The sequence below is a fragment of the Oncorhynchus mykiss genome, chromosome 8, assembly GCF_013265735.2.
Source record: "Oncorhynchus mykiss isolate Arlee chromosome 8, USDA_OmykA_1.1, whole genome shotgun sequence".
Lineage (NCBI taxonomy): Eukaryota > Metazoa > Chordata > Actinopteri > Salmoniformes > Salmonidae > Oncorhynchus > Oncorhynchus mykiss.
Window position 1 is genome coordinate 31,167,871 of NC_048572.1, and position 18,941 is coordinate 31,186,811.

At 41.6% G+C, this 18,941-nt stretch overlaps 1 protein-coding gene across 5 annotated transcripts in view; it reads left to right on the plus strand.

Annotated features, from left to right (window-relative positions):
• Positions 1–18,941, plus strand: part of si:dkey-174m14.3 (uncharacterized protein LOC563117 homolog) — a 46,311-nt gene that overhangs the window by 9,999 nt on the left and 17,371 nt on the right. Inside the window, exons 1-4 of one of the 5 annotated variants that reach the window (XM_036985277.1) lie at positions 119–334; positions 9,091–9,311; positions 12,480–12,641; positions 12,907–12,973. In XM_036985277.1, coding sequence (XP_036841172.1) covers positions 9,211–9,311; positions 12,480–12,641; positions 12,907–12,973 — 330 coding nt within the window. In that variant the 5' untranslated portion in view covers positions 119–334; positions 9,091–9,210. Of the gene's footprint in view, positions 1–118; positions 335–606; positions 1,033–4,831; positions 5,820–9,090; positions 9,312–12,479; positions 12,642–12,906; positions 12,974–18,941 lie in introns of those variants that run through there. The other 4 variants (XM_021612298.2, XM_036985276.1, XM_021612302.2 and 1 more) reach the window with 4 other exon arrangements.

Consider the following 18,941-nt stretch of genomic DNA (forward strand, 5'->3'; position numbering starts at 1 on the left):
TGACAGGATTGTTCTCTTCACACCTTTGCTAAATGCAGATATAGCCTGACGTGCTCTCTGTATGAGCGATAGCGAGAAGTAGAGAGAGAGAGGAAAGGAGAGAGAGAATTTAGAAAACAAAGAGAGAGAGCGGGAGTGAGTGAGGGCGAGAGAGCAGAGATGGAAACGGAGAGTGCGAGTGTGAAATGAAATGTGTGTGTGATTGAGTGTGTTGCTACTCAACTGCGACTAGCAATGCTTTTGGCAGTAGTGTACGGGGCCAATGGACTCGTCCGTTCATCTAATCTCCTGTGATTTCCTTGTAGGTTCCTGATGAGCAGATGAACACCGTAAGGTAAAATGACGCTCTCTTTCTCTGTTCTTCCCTGCCTACCTCTATCCCTGCCTGCCTGCGAAGCACGAAGCAGCCCCCTCAGATCCATCTCCCTCTCCCTCTCTCTCTCTCTCCCTCTTTCTTTCTAGCTTTGACTCTTTTTCTCTCATCTCTCTCATTTTGTCTCTATCACTTTATATTCCCTCCCTCGCTCTCTCTCTCCTTTCTCTATCCCCCTCTCTCTCTCTCTCTCTCTCTCTCTCTCTCTCTCTCTCTCTCACTCTCTCTATATCCCTCTATTATCCCTCTCTTTCTCCTCCCTCTCTCCACCCTCTCTCCACTTCTCCTCTCCTCCGTAACTGGGGGTTTCTCCACGCTTATCGGAGTTGAGTAACCAGCTCTGGATCACACAGCAGGGCTATCACCAGAAGCCCTAGAATACACACACACACACACACACACACATATACACACACACACACAAATATATACACACACACACACACACACAAATATACACACCCACACACACTCTCACACACACACACACACACACACACACACACACACACACACACACACACACACACCCTCCGCACTGCTCCCCTCACACATACAGCGAGGAGCGAAGGCAGAAGGCAGCAGGCAGCCAGGTTTCTGTGTCATCATCACCAGCACCAGCGATTCACAATGAGGCTCTGTGTGAGCACCAGCGGAAGGTACTGCTTCTTCAACGGAGGGAACGTCTTTGATTTGGGATCTGGGGTTGGCATGGTCTGTCTGTGTGTGATGTATTGGTACTGTACGTTTGCGCAGTTTCAGTTTGCTTCACATCGGTGTAGCTTAGAGCTTGTGTAGCATTTGCAATGATAATACAGTTCATGATTTGCTAAGGATACTCTTAGAATGCCTCATTAGAGCATGTGGCTTCACTTATATGCATTTACACTGGTACAGTTATACCACCGATTGTTTTTCTGGCTTATTGTTCAATACAGTGAACCTGTCAAATAAGAAGTGGCGTATATTGTGTTTAAACAATGCAAAACAGACACATCCTACTGTCCTCCTCTGAAAGCGAGAGAAAAGGCTTGGCTAAAAGGCTTGCTAATAAGGTGCTTAAAGGTTTGTTGAGTGAACTAGGATGTGTCTGTGGTGTTTTAGCACTCTGATATTCTAATATTGTTCTGGGAAGTCTCTTGTGGTTTCTGGGAAGTCTCTTGTGGTTTCAGCGAAGCCACAAATCTTTTTTTTTTCAGTGCACTGTCATTCAGAGGGAGAACAAGAGCTATATAGCCTGGTTCCTCTCTAGGTTTCTTCCTAGGTTCCTGCCTCCTAGGGAGTTTTTCCCAACCACTGCTTGCTCTTTGGGGTTCTGGCTCTGTATCTGTAAAGCACTTTTGTGAAAAATACATTTAATGAATTGATTAAATAGTGATACCTAGCTAAAAGTATTCTTGTCCTACGAACAGTCCTTATAAACCTCTCATACCCCTCTCATGTTATTCAATTAGTCCTGGTAAATTTGATTACCTCCGTAAAATGTTATTGTTCCTCCCTCAATTATATCGTTTTTAATGCAACATCATTACATTTCCATCAGATCAGCTAGAGTCTTCTCTTGTGTTTTGGTTGACTGGCTGCAACACGTAGTTCTACATACCTAGGCTATAATACACTGTGTAAAGTTTTTAAAGGTTTACGAGGTTAAATTGCTTTTCAAAACACCAGGGAGGGTAAATTCATTTGATGGACTGTTTCACCAACAGCCCAACAGTATTGATTATCGTCACCTCTGTGACCGGTGTTAGCCGCTAACTGTTTGGCCATTTTAATTATACAGTACAACATCACAAGTGCCAAATCTACATTACATTGGAAGATAAAGTTATTCTCTATTCTCGTCTTTGGCTTCACAACACACGATTGACATAAAGAGACAATTCATAATCAGGAGCAGAGATTGTGGCCTTATCCCCTCTTCTTTATCCTCTATCTTTACATGTTCATGTAGACCTATAGGGAAGATAGACCATGTGGAGATGTTCATATTGAATCACATCTTATTTTTTTCACTTCCTAACTTGTTTGATAAGAATAATACAGATTTTCTCAGGGTACCGGTTGTCACTAGTTACCACAGCCACAAAGTCAACATTGGCTGTATTATCGAAAAAATTCATGAAAACAATTATGTGCTTTTTTTGGTCAATTAGTTAGGGTTAGGAAAAAGGCTTACAGCGTGGTTAAGATTAGGTTTAAAATACGATATCAAAAAGAGGAATTGTAAAAAAAAAAATAGGTGTGGTTTAGCCATAACTAGGACTTTGTGGTTGTGGTAACTGTTAGTGACCATCTCGAAAAAGATTTGTCACATACACATGATTAGCAGATGTTAATGAGAGTGTAGCGAAATGCTTGTGCTTCTAGTTCCGACAATGCAGTAATAATCAACGAGTAATCTAACTTAACAATTCCACAACAACTACCTTATACACACAAGTGTAAAGGGATAAAGAATATGTACCTAAAGATATATGAATGAGTGATGGTACAGAACGGCATAGGCAAGATGCAGTAGATGGTATAGAGTACAGTATATACATTTGAGATGAGTAATGTAGGGTATGTAAACATTATATTAAGTGGAATTGTTTAAAGTGGCTAGTGATACATGTATTACATAAAGATGGCAAGATGCAGTAGATGGTATAGAGTACAGTATATACATTTGAGATGAGTAATGTAGGGTATGTAAACATTATATTAAGTGGCATTGTTTAAAGTGGCTCGTGATACATTACATCTTGATGGCAAGATGCAGTAGATGGTAGGGTGTACAGTATATACATTTGAGATGAGTAATGTAGGGTATGTAAACATTATATAAAGTGGCGTTGTTTAAAGTGGCTAGTGATACATTTTTTTACATCCATTTTCCATTATTAAAGTGGCTGGAGTTGAGTCAGTATGTTGGCAGCAGCCACTCAATGTTAGTGGTGGCTGTTTAACAGTCTGATGGCCTTGAGATAGAAGCTGTTTTTCAGTCTCTCGGTCCCTGCTTTGATGCACCTGTACTGACCTCGCCTTCTGGATGATAGCGGGGTGAACAGGCAGTGGCTCGGGTGGTTGTTGTCCATGATGATCTTTATCGCCTTCCTGTGACATCGGGTGGTGTAGGTGTCCTGGAGGGCAGGTAGTTTGCCCCCGGTGATGCGTTGTGCAGACCTCACTACCCTCTGGAGACCCTTACGGTTGTGGGCGGAGCAGTTGCCATACCAGGCGGTGATACAGCCCGACAGGATGCTCTCGATTCTGCATCTGTAAAAGTTTGTGAGTGCTTTTGGTGACAAGACAAATTTTGCTTTCTTGCTCTCTTTCGCTCTCTTTCTGGCTGTCTCTCTCTCTCTCTTTCCTATCTCTTTGTCTCCTCTGCTTCCTCTTGCATGCATTGCACCCTGCCTCAGCCTCACCACTGTCTCACCAGTAGCCTACTCTCTGGAATTCAAAATGTATTATGAGAATTTAGTAGCTTATTTTTTTCCCTCCTGCTGAGGTAGGCTCTGTCTAACGCAATGACTGCATATAGTTTAACATTAGCTTCTTACTTCAATGTTATATTGATTGATTGATTGATTGATTGAATTGATTAAACAGTTGTAAAATACACCTCCACATACAAGTAGCTGGCTAAGTAATACTAGCCAGAGTCCTTCAACGTTACTGCAATAGAAGTCTCTGCCAGTAGCTAGTCACCTGACTGTATCTATAAACGACGATTTCCCACTTGTGCGCCCATTCTTAGACAGTTGTGTTTCTGTTTGTTTGGGGATGTCTGTACACATGGCAGGAGTCTCAGGACGGTTTCAAAATGGCCTTTTGTCCATCATCTTAAAATGGCCTTTTGTCCAGCATCTCACACACACACTGTCAGCAGCATCTCTAGTTACCTACTTGAGCCTACTCCGAGCTGGGGTAGTTCAGTTCATGTCTCAGGCCCTCAGCCTGAGCCACGAGAGGGCGGAGTTAGCCATTTGAGAGAGGGGTGGATGTGCTGCCAAAACAACCTGCACACTGGGGTAAACGTAACATAGTAAAAGTAAATCCGGAACACTCCAATTAGTACGGTATGTCACGTTTGGTCTGATATGTATTAAGTAGTGGAAGTCTATCATCCACTTTGTATGATATGTTACGAATTACAATTCGTACAATATGTTACGAATTTGCAAAAACATATGATATGTTACGAATTGCTAGACATTTGGGTTATATGCCCACCCTTCCAACCTGACTAACCAGGTAGCCTAGTGGTTAGTATTTAGTAACCGAAAGGTTGCTGGATCGAATCCCCGAGCTGACAAGGTAAAAATATGGTGTTCTGACCCTGAGCAAGGCAGTTAACCCACTGTTCCCCAGGTGCTGAAGATGTGAATGTTGATTATGGCAGCCTGCACCTCTCTGATTCATAGGGGTTGGGTTAAATGTGCAAGATGCAATTCAGTTGAATGCATTCTGTTGTACAACTGACTAGGCATTCCCATTTACTTAAAATAAATATAATTCTTAAGTAAATAGTTGATTTCCTTTAGTGTGTAGAAAATATATACATTTCTGCAATCTCCTTGTAGTTACGGCCCTGTGTTTGAGGTTTTTAAGTGATTGGAATTTTAAAATATTGTCCCATGTACATTGTGTAATTTACTGATTGTCCCTAACTACCCCCATAGAGATATCGAATGTCAAACCAAATTGAGCATTGGCATTACGATCAGGTCTCGTGCAGCTGCGCTCCGAATTGATGATTACTTGGGTGCTGCCAGGTGTGGGCATGTGGGCAGGATTAAAATAAACCTACAGAAATCACAGTTTAGTTTTCATCCTTAATGTTGTTCTGGAGGCAGCTCTACAGACTGGTCACTCGCTGGTACAGCCACAAAGTTCTAAAATCTGATTTTGAACCTATCCCTAACCTTAATAACACTGCTAACCCTAATACCTAGCCCTAACCTTACATTAAGGTACATGGCAAATGTTTTCCATACATGGCAAATGTTTTCTTTACAGCTGGCCTATCTAATGGGAAATCAATCAGTTATGCCTCCAAGACAAGACTCATAACAATAAACATCAACCTGAACAGAACTGTTACGGTAACCTTCATTCCATAACATACCGTTTTTTCCTATCATCTCACAAATCTCTGTTTGAGAGACAGAGTAGCAGGGCAAAGGGTAAAAAAAAGTAGATTTACAGACAGATTTGACTCCAACCCCCAGAGTGCCTCACTCAGTGCTACCGTGCCAATGACCCCAGTCTCCCAGCCCAAAAAATGATGAAATGTGTTGAAATCTCTCCACTGTGTGTCCTCATTCTGTCTCTAATTTCCTGTATGTATTTTGGCCTCTGCCGGACGTAGTAGATGTACATTTTATCGAGAGATGGACCTATGGCCCTGTCATGGTTTGTAGGAGTGAGGAGCTATGCAGTGTTGAATGCAGAACTGGTGAGTTGGGTAGAGTCTGTCTCACGGACTGGACTGGGCTAGATGGCTATTCGCTAATGAGCTTCTCAAACATGCCTCAGTGCGTTAGAAGACAGACCTGTCACCGGTTGGTCCTCTCTCTCTCTCTCTCTCTCTCTCTCTCTCTCTCTCTCTCTCTCTCTTTCTCTCTCTCTCTCAATCTTCTCGTTATCTCGTTCTCTCTCACTCATAATATGTGAGATATTGACGGATCCTCTGCTGGGCATTACTGTGTCTCAATACCATCATTACTCTTCCCCGCTCCCTCTCTCTTTCTCTCTCTCGCGCCGTCTCTCTTTCTCTGTCTCCCCTCCACCCTAAACGGGTGGTCAACATGGGTGAAAACTGTGGGGTGCTGGTGTACCTGAGGAAAGGGTAGACTCACTAATAATGTAAGCCTACACGTAGGTTGCGGAGGAGATGTTGATCCTCTCGTTTTTGTTTTCTTTGCATTGTTATTCAAACAACGGCCTGGTTTCCCAAACTCAGATTAAGCCTAGTCTTGGATTAGAAATCATGCTCCATGGAGAATTTCCATTGAAATAGCTGTTTTGTGCTGGACTAGGTTAAATGAAACTAACATCCTTTGTTCCTGAGTTAGGATGATGACTTGTTATGGGGGCTTCCTCTTTTTCCTAAGCTGTCTTTTCTTTTGGGGCCTACAGTATCCTGTGTATGGACACGTGAACAGACAGTACACACACGCGCAAGCGCACGCACACACGCACGCACGCTCGCACGCACGCACACACACATAAACACACAGGCCTCCGAGCAACGTGCCTAATCACTCCCTGTCCGTTTCAGCCACAGTCACAAACAATGTGTTGTGCAGGTCTCTCTGTGTGAGTATGTTGTATTTTGCATGACTTTAACCAGTTCTATAAACTCAATCTGTCCACGTATTGAATATTTTCCACGATACGTTGCCTCTTAAATAAATTATATAATTTTGGGCTTTCATAATGTGTGACAAAGTCAACCAGAACACGTCCTCCTTTTGAAAGAATGACCTGTTTTTACAATCTGTGACTCAGTGTTACTCTGCCAGAAAAGTTCTACATCTCAGTTTAAGTGTAACTTTGGGAAAACAAATCAAATTCCAGGAGAATGGAGAATTCCCTGTAGGGTTGCTTGGCACCATAACATGTTTTATATACCTGAGGGCAGAGGCTGTTTTGATTTCGGAACAGCATGTGTTTGTGTGTTGTTTTCCGTCCGTTGTGTGTGTGTGTGGTTTTCTCTGTGTGTGTGTCCGTGTGTTGTTTTCCATTTTGGGTGTGTAAGCACACTTGCTCGTGTCGTTTTTTTGCTTGTGTCGTTTTTACAACATTGATTCCATCAGTTTTTTGACATTCCGCTGATCTCAAATTCCTCCCAGGATCTGTGGCTTGATTATAGCCCCTTCTCCTAGCTAATTGCCAGCAACAGTGGATGAAATCCCTTCTCCCAGTAATTAGCCCAATGCTGTTGGTAAGGAAATAGTAGGATGTGGTGGCTTGGAAATGGAAACTACAGCCCCATTTTTACCTGGTTCTTAAATGCGTCCTTTGTCCTGATCTTGTCTACATTCTGATTGTGCCCACATTTTTGGATATGTGGGCAGTAAAGAGTCTTGGCCCTTGGTTATAGGTCCTGGAGCCCTGCTTTAACTGGTCAAGTCATGTGTTAAGGAAACCCCTCATGGCAGATCCTGCAGATTGTCTACCTCCTGCGGGACCGGATAGAGCTTTGGCTCCATGGTGGTCTGGCTGTGACATAGAGTAGAGCCGTGGCTGTGTGGTTAGGGCAGATATTCTGGCTGTCTAAAGGCAAGCCACATGAGTCAGCCAGGCAGCTACTCAGGGCTTCCGCTTTAATGCTGAGTCTGGGCCTGTGATCAGGGCTTTCCTGCCAGCTAATCGGTCTACCGGGGTAGACGAGTGCAGGGAGAGACGGAGTGATGGGAGCCATGCTTGGTTCTCTTTTCATCGTTCCCTTTCGTTCTTTCTCTCTTTTTCTCTGTCTTTCTCATTTATTCGCTCTCTCATCACCTCTCTCTCTTTCTCTCTCTCTCTCTCCCCTCCGTCTCCCTCTTTCTTTCTCTCTCCATCTTCCTCTTTACTGCAGGATGGCAGATCTGAAAAGCAGGCCCTCTCCTCCCCTGCAGCCCCTGCTCTCTCTTCCCTCCCACCTCATCCCCTCATCACCCCTCCTCCTCTCGCTCGTCTCAATACCTTCATTTTCAGCCCTTCTCTGAAATGTCAGCATGGCACATGAGTGGGAGGCAGCTGCAGCTCCATCTGAATCAAGAACAGTGTATGTTTTCTCTGATATGAGAGGATTGGGTCAGAAAGGGCATTCAGAGGAGACTTAGTGAGGGAGTTTGACACCAAGAGAAATGTGTGCGTGTGTCAGTGAAAGTTGTGCGTTACCTCCCAGCTAGAAAACAATGTTAATTTCTCTCTCAGGGAGGCTTAGATTTAGTGGGAGTCTTGGTGTGATACACACACTAGGAAACACACACACACGTTAAGAAATGCACACACACAAAGACACATGCAGACAAATGTATGTACACACGCAAACACACACAGAGACATGCGCGCGCGTACACCCACACACCCACACACACACATTGTGTGTGATGACTCAGAGGGGAGCAGCTGGAGTTGAGGCCCCAGTCGTGAGGGTGAGTTGTCACCATCTGGAGGAATACAAGTCTCCCTGACTCACCTCAACTCAAGGGGCATAACAAATGATCTCTCAATGACAGTATCTGTGTGTGTTCGTGCATCTGTGTGTATGTTTGTATGTACACACGTGCGTGTATGTGTATGCATCTATCTGCCAGCCTTAGTGTGACATTTATAAGGCCCACTCTTGCCCTCCATCACGTTGGCTGTGTTTGAGCTTCGCTGTGTTCACGGCTTGAGAGTCCATCTTATTCTAAACCCGGAGGTGCTTTGATCAAGCCGAAGTCTGTCTCCTCTCATCACCCGCACAATTTGTCTGCCTGATGACAGCTGCACCTGTGCTGTGGACCCATTCGAGACGGGAGCAGAAATATTTACAGAAGTGGGCCCTGCCGGAGCAAGTCCATTACCCCTGTCATAGTAGCTTTAACGCTAGAGAGTGAAGAAGTGAAGATGTGTCCGTTTCTCCCAGTATGCACTGCACGTACACTTGAGGAATGAATTTGTTTGGATGATTTGGTCTAATCACTGTTGTGGTTTTTAATGGCTGCTGAACTGTCTCTTTGCTCTGTTGACAGGAACAACAGAGGTAGAAAACTCACTCAGACAACTCACTCAACAGGGCAAACTTAACTGACCCCCCTCCGGCGAGAAAAATAGGCCCCACTCCCTCCGACGATTCGAAAACAAAAAAGCACATGAGAGGGAGCGAACACAGCAGACAAACCATGAAAAAGATATATGTCGGAAAAACGGCCCTAAAAGTTTCCCGAAATGGCAGTAAACATCAGAAAAAGAGGTAAGAGAGAATGCTGCAGAACATCCCTCCCTCCATCCCTCCATCCGCCCACCGGGGTCCTTCCACCCCCACCCCCCCCCCCCATCTTTGTGAAGTGGTGTTGAACAACTCAAGTGTTCTTCCTCAAAAACAGAGTCATTATCCCGCCTCATCGTTCTCTCATCGCCGACTGCCATTGAAATGACAGCACTCATTGCCGTGTGACTCAGTAGCGGCCATTTCCAGAGGTCACTAATGTGTGATTGGCGTTATAAGCTCATGCTCTTGTCACGTAACAAAAACCTGTGTTGTGCCATGTATCGTTTTGCAAGGGGGGGGGGGGGGGGTTGTTGTGGCATGAAAAGCATTCAAACACTGCAAAAACACATTGGAGTAACCATTGACTTGAGAATGGGATGCTATTCAAATATTAGGGTATTGTTATTCCATTTAGTCAGAAACCATTAGGTGTGAGACTTGGAGCAAGTGCAATGGTGTCCGGAGCATTGTCTGGAAATGATTAACATTCAACACTTTAGGCAATTAGGAGTGAATAATGGTATTATCAGTCCAGTGACTTTTGTTTTCATTTCCGAACCAATAGCTTAGTTTTCTCTCATGTGTTAAGTGCACGCTCTGCTTGCCTTAATGGGAATTTGAAGCTATAGATCTATTTTTGCATGTGTATCGTCTGGCTTTGGTGGTTGCGTTTTGTGTGTGTGTGCTGTAGTAGTGTGTGTGTCTGTGTGTTTGGAATGTAGATTGGAGCGTTTTTTTTTGTATATGTGTTTGCATTGGTCGTGTGAATTTATGTCATTTACACAGTCACTTTATTCATTTTAATTCAAGATACTGACGTCTCCACGATTTAAAAAAACAAAAAAAACGTTTAAATGAAAATTGTATCACCCTTTAATTTAGGGACTTCACTGTTGAAAGGAAACATCTTCATTTTCATCCTCTTACATTATCTTGGTCTGAACCCGCAACCTCTCCCTCCTTCTATGATCTTGTTAAGTAGATAGAGGGATGAGAGCGGGGTGACCACATCTCTCACCGCTTGCTCTCTCTCTCTCTTTCTCTCTCTATCTCTCTCACTCTCGCTTTCTCTCTCACTCTCCGTTATCTGTGATCTCCCGACAGATAGTCATTACCATCCTTCCTCCATCTGTCCATCAATACAGACCCATTAGCCTGCCATGGACACTCAGATCCATCAAAAGGGGGAGGGATACGTTTCCTTTTACCTCTCACACTTACCCTTTATAACATTGAATCCCAGGTAGTGCCGAGGCTCTATAAATAGTCCACAGGGTGCTGTCTCAGTGAATTACAGATTGGAGATCACTAGTCCATGAATCTGAGCCGTCCACATATATTCCTGGGATAGATTACAGTTCATAGAACCATGTTGGAAAGCTGAATTCCAAAAACGCAATATATTCATTGTCAGAAATGTTGGTAATTTAGCTTTTATTGTATAAAGATCTTATGAAAGAGATTGGTGTGATTTTTCACTATCTAATCATGGCATGGGGTTGTTCAATAACAAACATGCACAGTGGGGTCTGAAATTATTGACACCTTTGATAAATAATGACTGTATAAAATAAATAATTAAAATGCTGAGCTATATTGTATGCTCCAAAAAAATGGGAAATTCTAATATTTTATACTACTACAATTGCTCAGAGAAAGAGATTATTTTTATCTCAAAAAGTGACGGGTCAAAATTATTGACATCCGTAGAGATTTTTAGAAACAAAGTAGTCAAAAGTGTAGGATTTGGTCCCATGTTCCTAGCACGCAATCACTAGATCAAGCTTGTGACTCCTCAAACTTGTTGGATGCATTTGCAGTTCGTTTTGGTTGTGTTTCAAATTATTTTATGCCCAATAAGAAATGAAAGGTCAATTCTGTATTGTGTCATTTTGGAGTCACTTTTATTATGAATAAGAATATAATATGTTTCTAAACACTTCTACATTCATGTGGATGTAACCATGATTACTGATAACCCTGAATGAACTATGAATAATGATGAGCTAGAAAGTTACAGAGGGTCAAAGATCATACCCCCCTGACATGCTAACCTCTCTCCATTACCAATAACATGGGAGGTTAGTGTGTCTTGGGGGTATGATCATACACAATACATTATTTACCATTCATGTATCTTTCTCTGAGCAATTGTATTAGTATAAAATAATACATTTCCCCCAATTCTTTGAGCATACAATATTGTTCAATATTTGAATGATTTATTTTATACAGTCATTATTGCTCATCTTTATTAAGGGTGTCAAAAATGTCGGACTTCACTGCATTTGTTTGAAATCTATCACTGGTTTCATTTCAGAGACACAAATAGTCATGTTTTTTTGCAAAATGCTATATATGGTAAATAACTACAACTTCAATTAAAAAAACAGTGCAAACATTTGTGACATCAATATATATTGTTTTTTTTTTACCAAAAAAAATGAATCAACACAGTAATATGAGATATGAATGTAAAAAATTGACCTAGGACATTTTCGTCATTTAGCAGATGCTCTTATCCAGACAAGAGTTATGCAGTTAGTGCATTCATCTTAAGATAGCTAGGTGAGACAACCACATATCACAGTCAAATATACAGAACACCAACATTCCATTCCAGAGAACGAACTACTTTGATCAGAGCCCTCTGGCCAGAAGTAGTGCACTACATAGGGAATAGGGTCCCAATTGGGACGACACCTTAGTCGAACGTGATCCTGGAAGCCACTGTAACCACTCTGGCTGATGACGGCGGTGTTCTGTGCTTTGCAGCAAGGTTGTAGATTATTAGGTATTAGAGCTGAATGCTATTGGGAAGCCAAAGACATCCAAACTTTCATGTACTGTACCTTAGCTGCATATAGAATCATAACGTGGAGTCTCATATGTATTATTCATATGTCTCCTTTACACAAAATACTGTATATATTTTTTCCGATTTTAATGAGCTTCCTCCTCATTTATACATCACCACTGTATGATACATGTTGTTCATGAATCATCACACACGACTCCCATTATATCTTATTTATACTCCACGTGTCATAAAATATACAGTATATGCATATAATATAACATGAAGTATACCCTTGTAATATGCTACATCAACTATGTCTGATGCCTGGTGTGTGTTTGTGTCCCTCACAGCTCTTTGCAGGAGCAGAAGGAGGACCTGCGGAAGCGTCTGTCCTACACCACCCACAAGCTGGAGCTGCTAGAGAGCGAGTTTGACTCCACCCGACAGTACCTGGAGACAGAGCTACGCCGCGCCCAGGAGGAACTCGACAAGTTCACAGACAAACTACGCAGGTGTGCCAAGCTGCAAAACCACACCCTCATGGATCTCATTGCATTGATTTGTGCGTTCATCTCTCGGGAAATATGCCCCATATTATAGTCACATTCACAATAAGTCTTTGAATACCTCTTAAGGGTAAAGCCTTAAAACTAACACTGTGGTACATTATCATGACGGATACATAGCAGAGACATCATTAACCCAATGAGTGCAGAAAGTGTTCAATTATTAAGAGTGTGAGTTGGTAAGCCGGTGTCATTGTGTGTCTCCTGGTAGAATACAAAGCAGCTACTCAGCACTGCAGAGGATCAACCAGGATCTGGAGGATAAGATCCATAGAAATGTAAGTGAAGTGTGTGTGCATGCGTGCTTGCATGGGTGTGCGTGTGTGTGTATGTGTGTGCATATGCGCATTCATGTTTGTGTATACCTGTAGGTGTGTGTCTGCATGCTTACGTGTGTGAGTGTGTGTGTGAGAGAGCACGCATGCGCAAAAGTGCATGCATATTTGTGTACACTTGTATGTATGTGTGTGTGTGTACATGCACACGTGTCTAAGCAAGCAGTGGCCTTTACTCTTCAGAAAAGGTAGTGAAAAGCACTGAGCAGTGGATTTGAATATGAATACACTAGCTGTTGGTACCACTGACGTTAATTACAGCCTTTTACAATAGCTTGTCCTCCTTCCTATGGCAGGATGATAGTGAGCCTATTGTTCTGGGCTAGCCCTGCGACTCACATCTTTTGTCAGATGCAGCTTTTCTAAAGGAAGCGTACAATTAACCAGCCTGCCATCCCAGCATTGTATGATCATCAAGTGTCTTCTTCCTCACTACGAATAGACAGCTGAATATGTCCCCTCTCTGAATTTGTTAAGAGTTTGTAACTTTAAGATGTCGCAGGCCGATAGCACAACCAGCTCTCACTGTCTCGTGTCAGAATTCAATTTTGAAGTTGTTTAAAAAAATGTTGAGGTGTTTAAGGTTAGGTTTTGGCATTAACTCCGAATTGTTAAGGTAAGGGCTACGTTTTGGGATAGGCTTTAAACAAAAGTATCAGAAAAAAACTTTATATTGCTGGATTCAAACTTGCAACCTTCGGAATCAGAGGCAGATGCTTACGCCTATCCAACATCGCTGTCCACAACAACCTAGCAAAACCAAAACCTATTTGAAGGTAACAGCGCTCACTGTTTCCCTTAGTGGCCGGTTTCCACGTCATCTCCCGACGTCCTCATACATGGATGGACATTGAATACTGACTTGTATTACGACCTGGCTGGATAGCAAGGAGGAGTGGAGAGGGTCTTTGTTTCATGGAACGTAAAGGGACAGGATCATTTATCAAAGGGTTTCATTTTATATCAAACTGGGAATTCTTATCAGTTGGATATTTATTCAGCTCAAATGCTCCCGCTTTAGCGGTTATCAAGTCGATGATGCAATTATCCTGTGCTCAGTAGATAATCAACTCTTTTTTACACTTTACAAACCCCCAATCTGAAGTTATTGCAGTTCAATTGTCATAAATAATTTGCCGTTCCTTTACTGTCATAAAAATCTATAGAAACAAAACATAAACATAGTCAAAATGTATGACTTACAGTGCCTTTGGGAAGTAGTCAGACCCTTTTCCCACATTTTGTTACGTTGCAGCATTATTCTAAAATAGATTAAAATATATATATAAATCCTCAGTAATCTACACACAACACCCCATAATGAGCAAGCGAAAACAGTGTTTATTTTTTATTTTAGCAAATGTATTAAAAATAAATAAATGAATCCTCCCGAGTGGTGCAGTGGTTTAAGGCACTGCATTGCAGTGCTGGCTGTGCCACTAGAGTTCCTGGTTCGAGTCCAGGCTCTGTCGCAGCCGGCCGCGACCGGGAGACCTATGGGGCGGCGCACAATTGGTCCGGGTTAGGGGAGGGTTTGGCCGGTTGTAAAGATGGGGAGAGGTCTGTCTGTAATAAAGAGATGCTCTGCTTTTTTGACACCTCATTCCAAAAAGCAATTCCTGCAGGCTCTAGTTTTGTCTTATCTTGATCATTGTCCAGTCGTGTAGTTGAGTGCCGCAAGGAAATACAAAGTTAAGCTGCAACTGGCCCAGCATGTCTTGCTCTTCATTGCAATCGGAGGGCTGATATAAATACTATGCATGATAGTCTCTCTTGGCTAAGAGTTGAGGAGAGGCTGACTGCATCACTTCTTCTTTTTATGAGAAATTGTTTGCATAGTCAACGTACACACAGCTCTGACACACACACTTAACCGGCCAGACATTTGTCACAGTCTCCAAATCCAAATTCAAGAAAGTGCACAGTGTTATATAGCACCATTATTGCATGGAACTCCGTTCCATCTCATATTGCTCAAATGAACAGCAAACCTGGTTTCAAAAAAACAGATAAAGCGACATCTCACGGCACTGCGCCTCTCCCCTATTTGAACTAGATATATATGTGTGTATGTATCGATAAGTAGGCTTCGTGTCCTTTTTAAAATTGATGTAGTTCTGTCCTTGAGCTGTTGTTGTCTGTTAATGTTCTGTATTATGTCATGTTTCGTGTTTTGTGTGGACTCCAGGAAGCGTAGCTGCAGCTTTCACAACAGCTAATGGGGATCCTAATAAAATACCCCAAAAAATACCAAATCATGACAGATCTACAATACAATTTATGTTTATGTAGTCTTCCCACAAGAGATTATTTGTTATATAAGATTCAACCGGAATGTCCCACGTGAAACCTCCATGCTCATGATCTACAGTTTGGTTGATCTTGAACTGTTACTATCATCTACTTTCAGATTCAGATTGCTGGCATTCTTCATGATCGTCACAATCACTTCCCTTCTGCTTCATCTGTGGAGTCAGGTAGTTCTGTTCTCCTGGTAACAGGAAGCAGGAAAACCAGAGCCCCACCAACCAATGAAATATATATAATATATAGGTATTGGTTGAAGCTCAGTATTAAATCTTCCTACCACAACACCCAAACTGTTTTTTTAAAACATTTTGCACTGATTCAGAGTGACCATCGAGTTCTTGGTCACCTCCCTGACCAAAGCCCTTCTCCCCCAATTGCTCAGGTTGGCTGGTCGGCCAGCTCTAGGAAGAGTCTTGGTGGTTCCAAACTTCTTCCATTTAAGAATGATGGCTGCCACTGTGTTCTTGCGGACCTTCAATGCTGCAGAAATCTTTTGGCACCTTCCCCAGATATGTGCCTCGACACCCTCCTGTCTCTGAGCTTTACGTACAATTCTTTCGACCTCATGGCTTGGTTTTTGCTCTGACATGCACTGTCAAATGTGGAACCTTCTAGACAGGTGTGTGCCTTTTCCAAATCATGTCCAATCAATTGAATTCACCACAGGTGGACTCCAATCAAGTTGTAGAAAGATTATCATTGGAAACAGGATGCACCTGAGCTCAAACTCGAGTCTCATAGCAAAGGGTCTGAATACTTGTGTAAATAAGGTATTTTAGTTTATTATGGGGTATTGTGTGTAGATTGATGAGGGAACAAAATATTTCATCCAGTGTAGAATAATTATTTTTAGGGGATAGATCAGCTTTAATTTTGCAGAAAGATTGTAGCTTTCATCACTGTAATTGTCTGCATCACTTCCAATCCCCCATATATTGTTTTGCATATACACACACACACATATATACATACCTATATACACATACATACATAAACATATAAATACATACATACAGTGCCTTGCAAAAGTATTCGGCCCCCTTGAACTTTGCGACCTTTTGCCACATTTCAGGCTTCAAACATAAAGATATAAAACTGTATTTTTTTGTGAAGAATCAACAACAAGTGGGACACAATCATGAAGTGGAACGACATTTATTGGATATTTCAAACTTTTTTAACAAATCAAAAACTGAAAAATTGGGCGTGCAAAATTATTCAGCCCCCTTAAGTTAATACTTTGTAGTGCCACCTTTTGCTGCGATTACAGCTGTAAGTCGCTTGGGGTATGTCTCTATCAGTTTTGCACATCGAGAGACTGACATTTTTTCCCATTCCTCCTTGCAAAACAGCTCGAGCTCAGTGAGGTTGGATGGAGAGCATTTGTGAACAGCAGTTTTCAGTTCTTTCCACAGATTCTCGATTGGATTCACGTCTGGACTTTGACTTGGCCATTCTAACACCTGTATATGTTTATTTTTGAACCATTCCATTGTAGATTTTGCTTTATGTTTTGGATCATTGTCTTGTTGGAAGACAAATCTCCGTCCCAGTCTCAGGTCTTTTGCAGACTCCATCAGGTTTTCTTCCAGAATGGTCCTGCATTTGGCTCCATCCATCTTCCCATCAATTTTAACCATCTTCCCTGTCCCTGCTGAAGAAAAGCAGGCCCAAACCATGATGCTGCCACCACCATGTTTGACAGTGGGGATGGTGTGTTCAGGGTGATGAGCTGTGTTGCTTTTACGCCAAACATAACGTTTTGCATTGTTGCCAAAAAGTTCAATTTTGGTTTCATCTGACCAGAGCACCTTCTTCCACATGTTTGGTGTGTCTCCCAGGTGGCTTGTGGCAAACTTTAAACGACACTTTTTATGGATATCTTTAAGAAATGGCTTTCTTCTTGCCACTCTTCCATAAAGGCCAGATTTGTGCAATATACGACTGATTGTTGTCCTATGGACAGAGTCTCCCACCTCAGCTGTAGATCTCTGCAGTTCATCCGGAGTGATCATGGCCCTCTTGGCTGCATCTCTGATCAGTCTTCTCCTTGTATGAGCTGAAAGTTTAGAGGGACGGCCAGGTCTTGGTAGATTTGCAGTGGTCTGATACTCCTTCCATTTCAATATTATCGCTTGCACAGTGCTCCTTGGGATGTTTAAAGCTTGGGAAATATTTTTGTATCCAAATCCGGCTTTAAACTTCTTCACAACAGTATCTCGGACCTGCCTGGTGTGTTCCTTGTTCTTCATGATGCTCTCTGCGCTTTTAACGGACCTCTGAGACTATCACAGTGAAGGTGCATTTATACGGAGACTTGATTACACACAGGTGGATTGTATTTATCATCATTAGTCATTTAGGTCAACATTGGATCATTCAGAGATCCTCACTTAACTTCTGGAGAGAGTTTGCTGCACTGAAAGTAAAGGGGCTGAATAATTTTGCATGCCCAATTTTTCAGTTTTTGATTTGTTAAAAAAGTTTGAAATATCCAATAAATATCGTTCCACTTCATGATTTTGTCCCACTTGTTGTTGATTCTTCACAAAAAAATACAGTTTTATATCTTTATGTTTGAAGCCTGAAATGTGGCAAAAGGTCGAAAAGTTCAAGGGGGCCGAATACTTTCGCAAGGCACTGTATACACATACATACATACATATAATATACATATATATACACACACATCTTTTTAAAAATATATATTTCCTTTATTGCCCTCCTACCACCCCTACCCCAATTGGAGCAAATGAGTGAACAACAACGCTTAGGCCTGTATTTCCAGCTTATACATACTATATACATATTTTTTATATATATATATATATATATATATATATATATATATATATATATTATGAACACAACAAATACAAAAACAGAAAACAGAAATATACAAACAAGAGTACATAAACCTCACAGACAAGGATATTACATATCGAATACATTTTCAATTTGTCAAAAAGTTGTTTGGTGAGTATTCCTTTTTGGTTTTTACATTTACTGATCCTTTTTAAAAAATATTTAAATTCTATCTTAAATAATGTGAAGTGGGGTTTGTTCTCTGCCCACTTCTTTTTATGGATAAAGAATCTTCCATGAAAGATAAACAAATTAACAATGAAAGTTAAATCAGGGTCCATAACATTTGGATCAAAATAAAACATAATATCAGTGTCTTTCAAATTAACATTAATAGTCGTTTCTTTTTAGATAAAATCTTCTAACTCACTCCAAAATCTTCTGACATAAGAACAGTCCCAAAATAAATGGTCAAGAGTCTCTGGGTCACAACCACCTAACCTAGTCGAATATTATTATATATATATGTCTGCCCTTCATAAAACCAGTCTGGGTATCGTCATCAATGATTTGGTCAATACTTTTTTAAAGTCTTTCTGCAAAGATGGATGTACATTTTCTAACATCATAGGATCTTTGTTTGGTTTGGGGATTACAAAAATGAGGCCTTGTGTCACAGAAACAGGCAGGACCCCTAAGTCAACAGCCTCCTTAAAAATATTAAATATAAATACAAAAATATCCTCCTGAAAATATTTATATAATTCACAAATAAGGCCATCATTCCCTGGAGAGT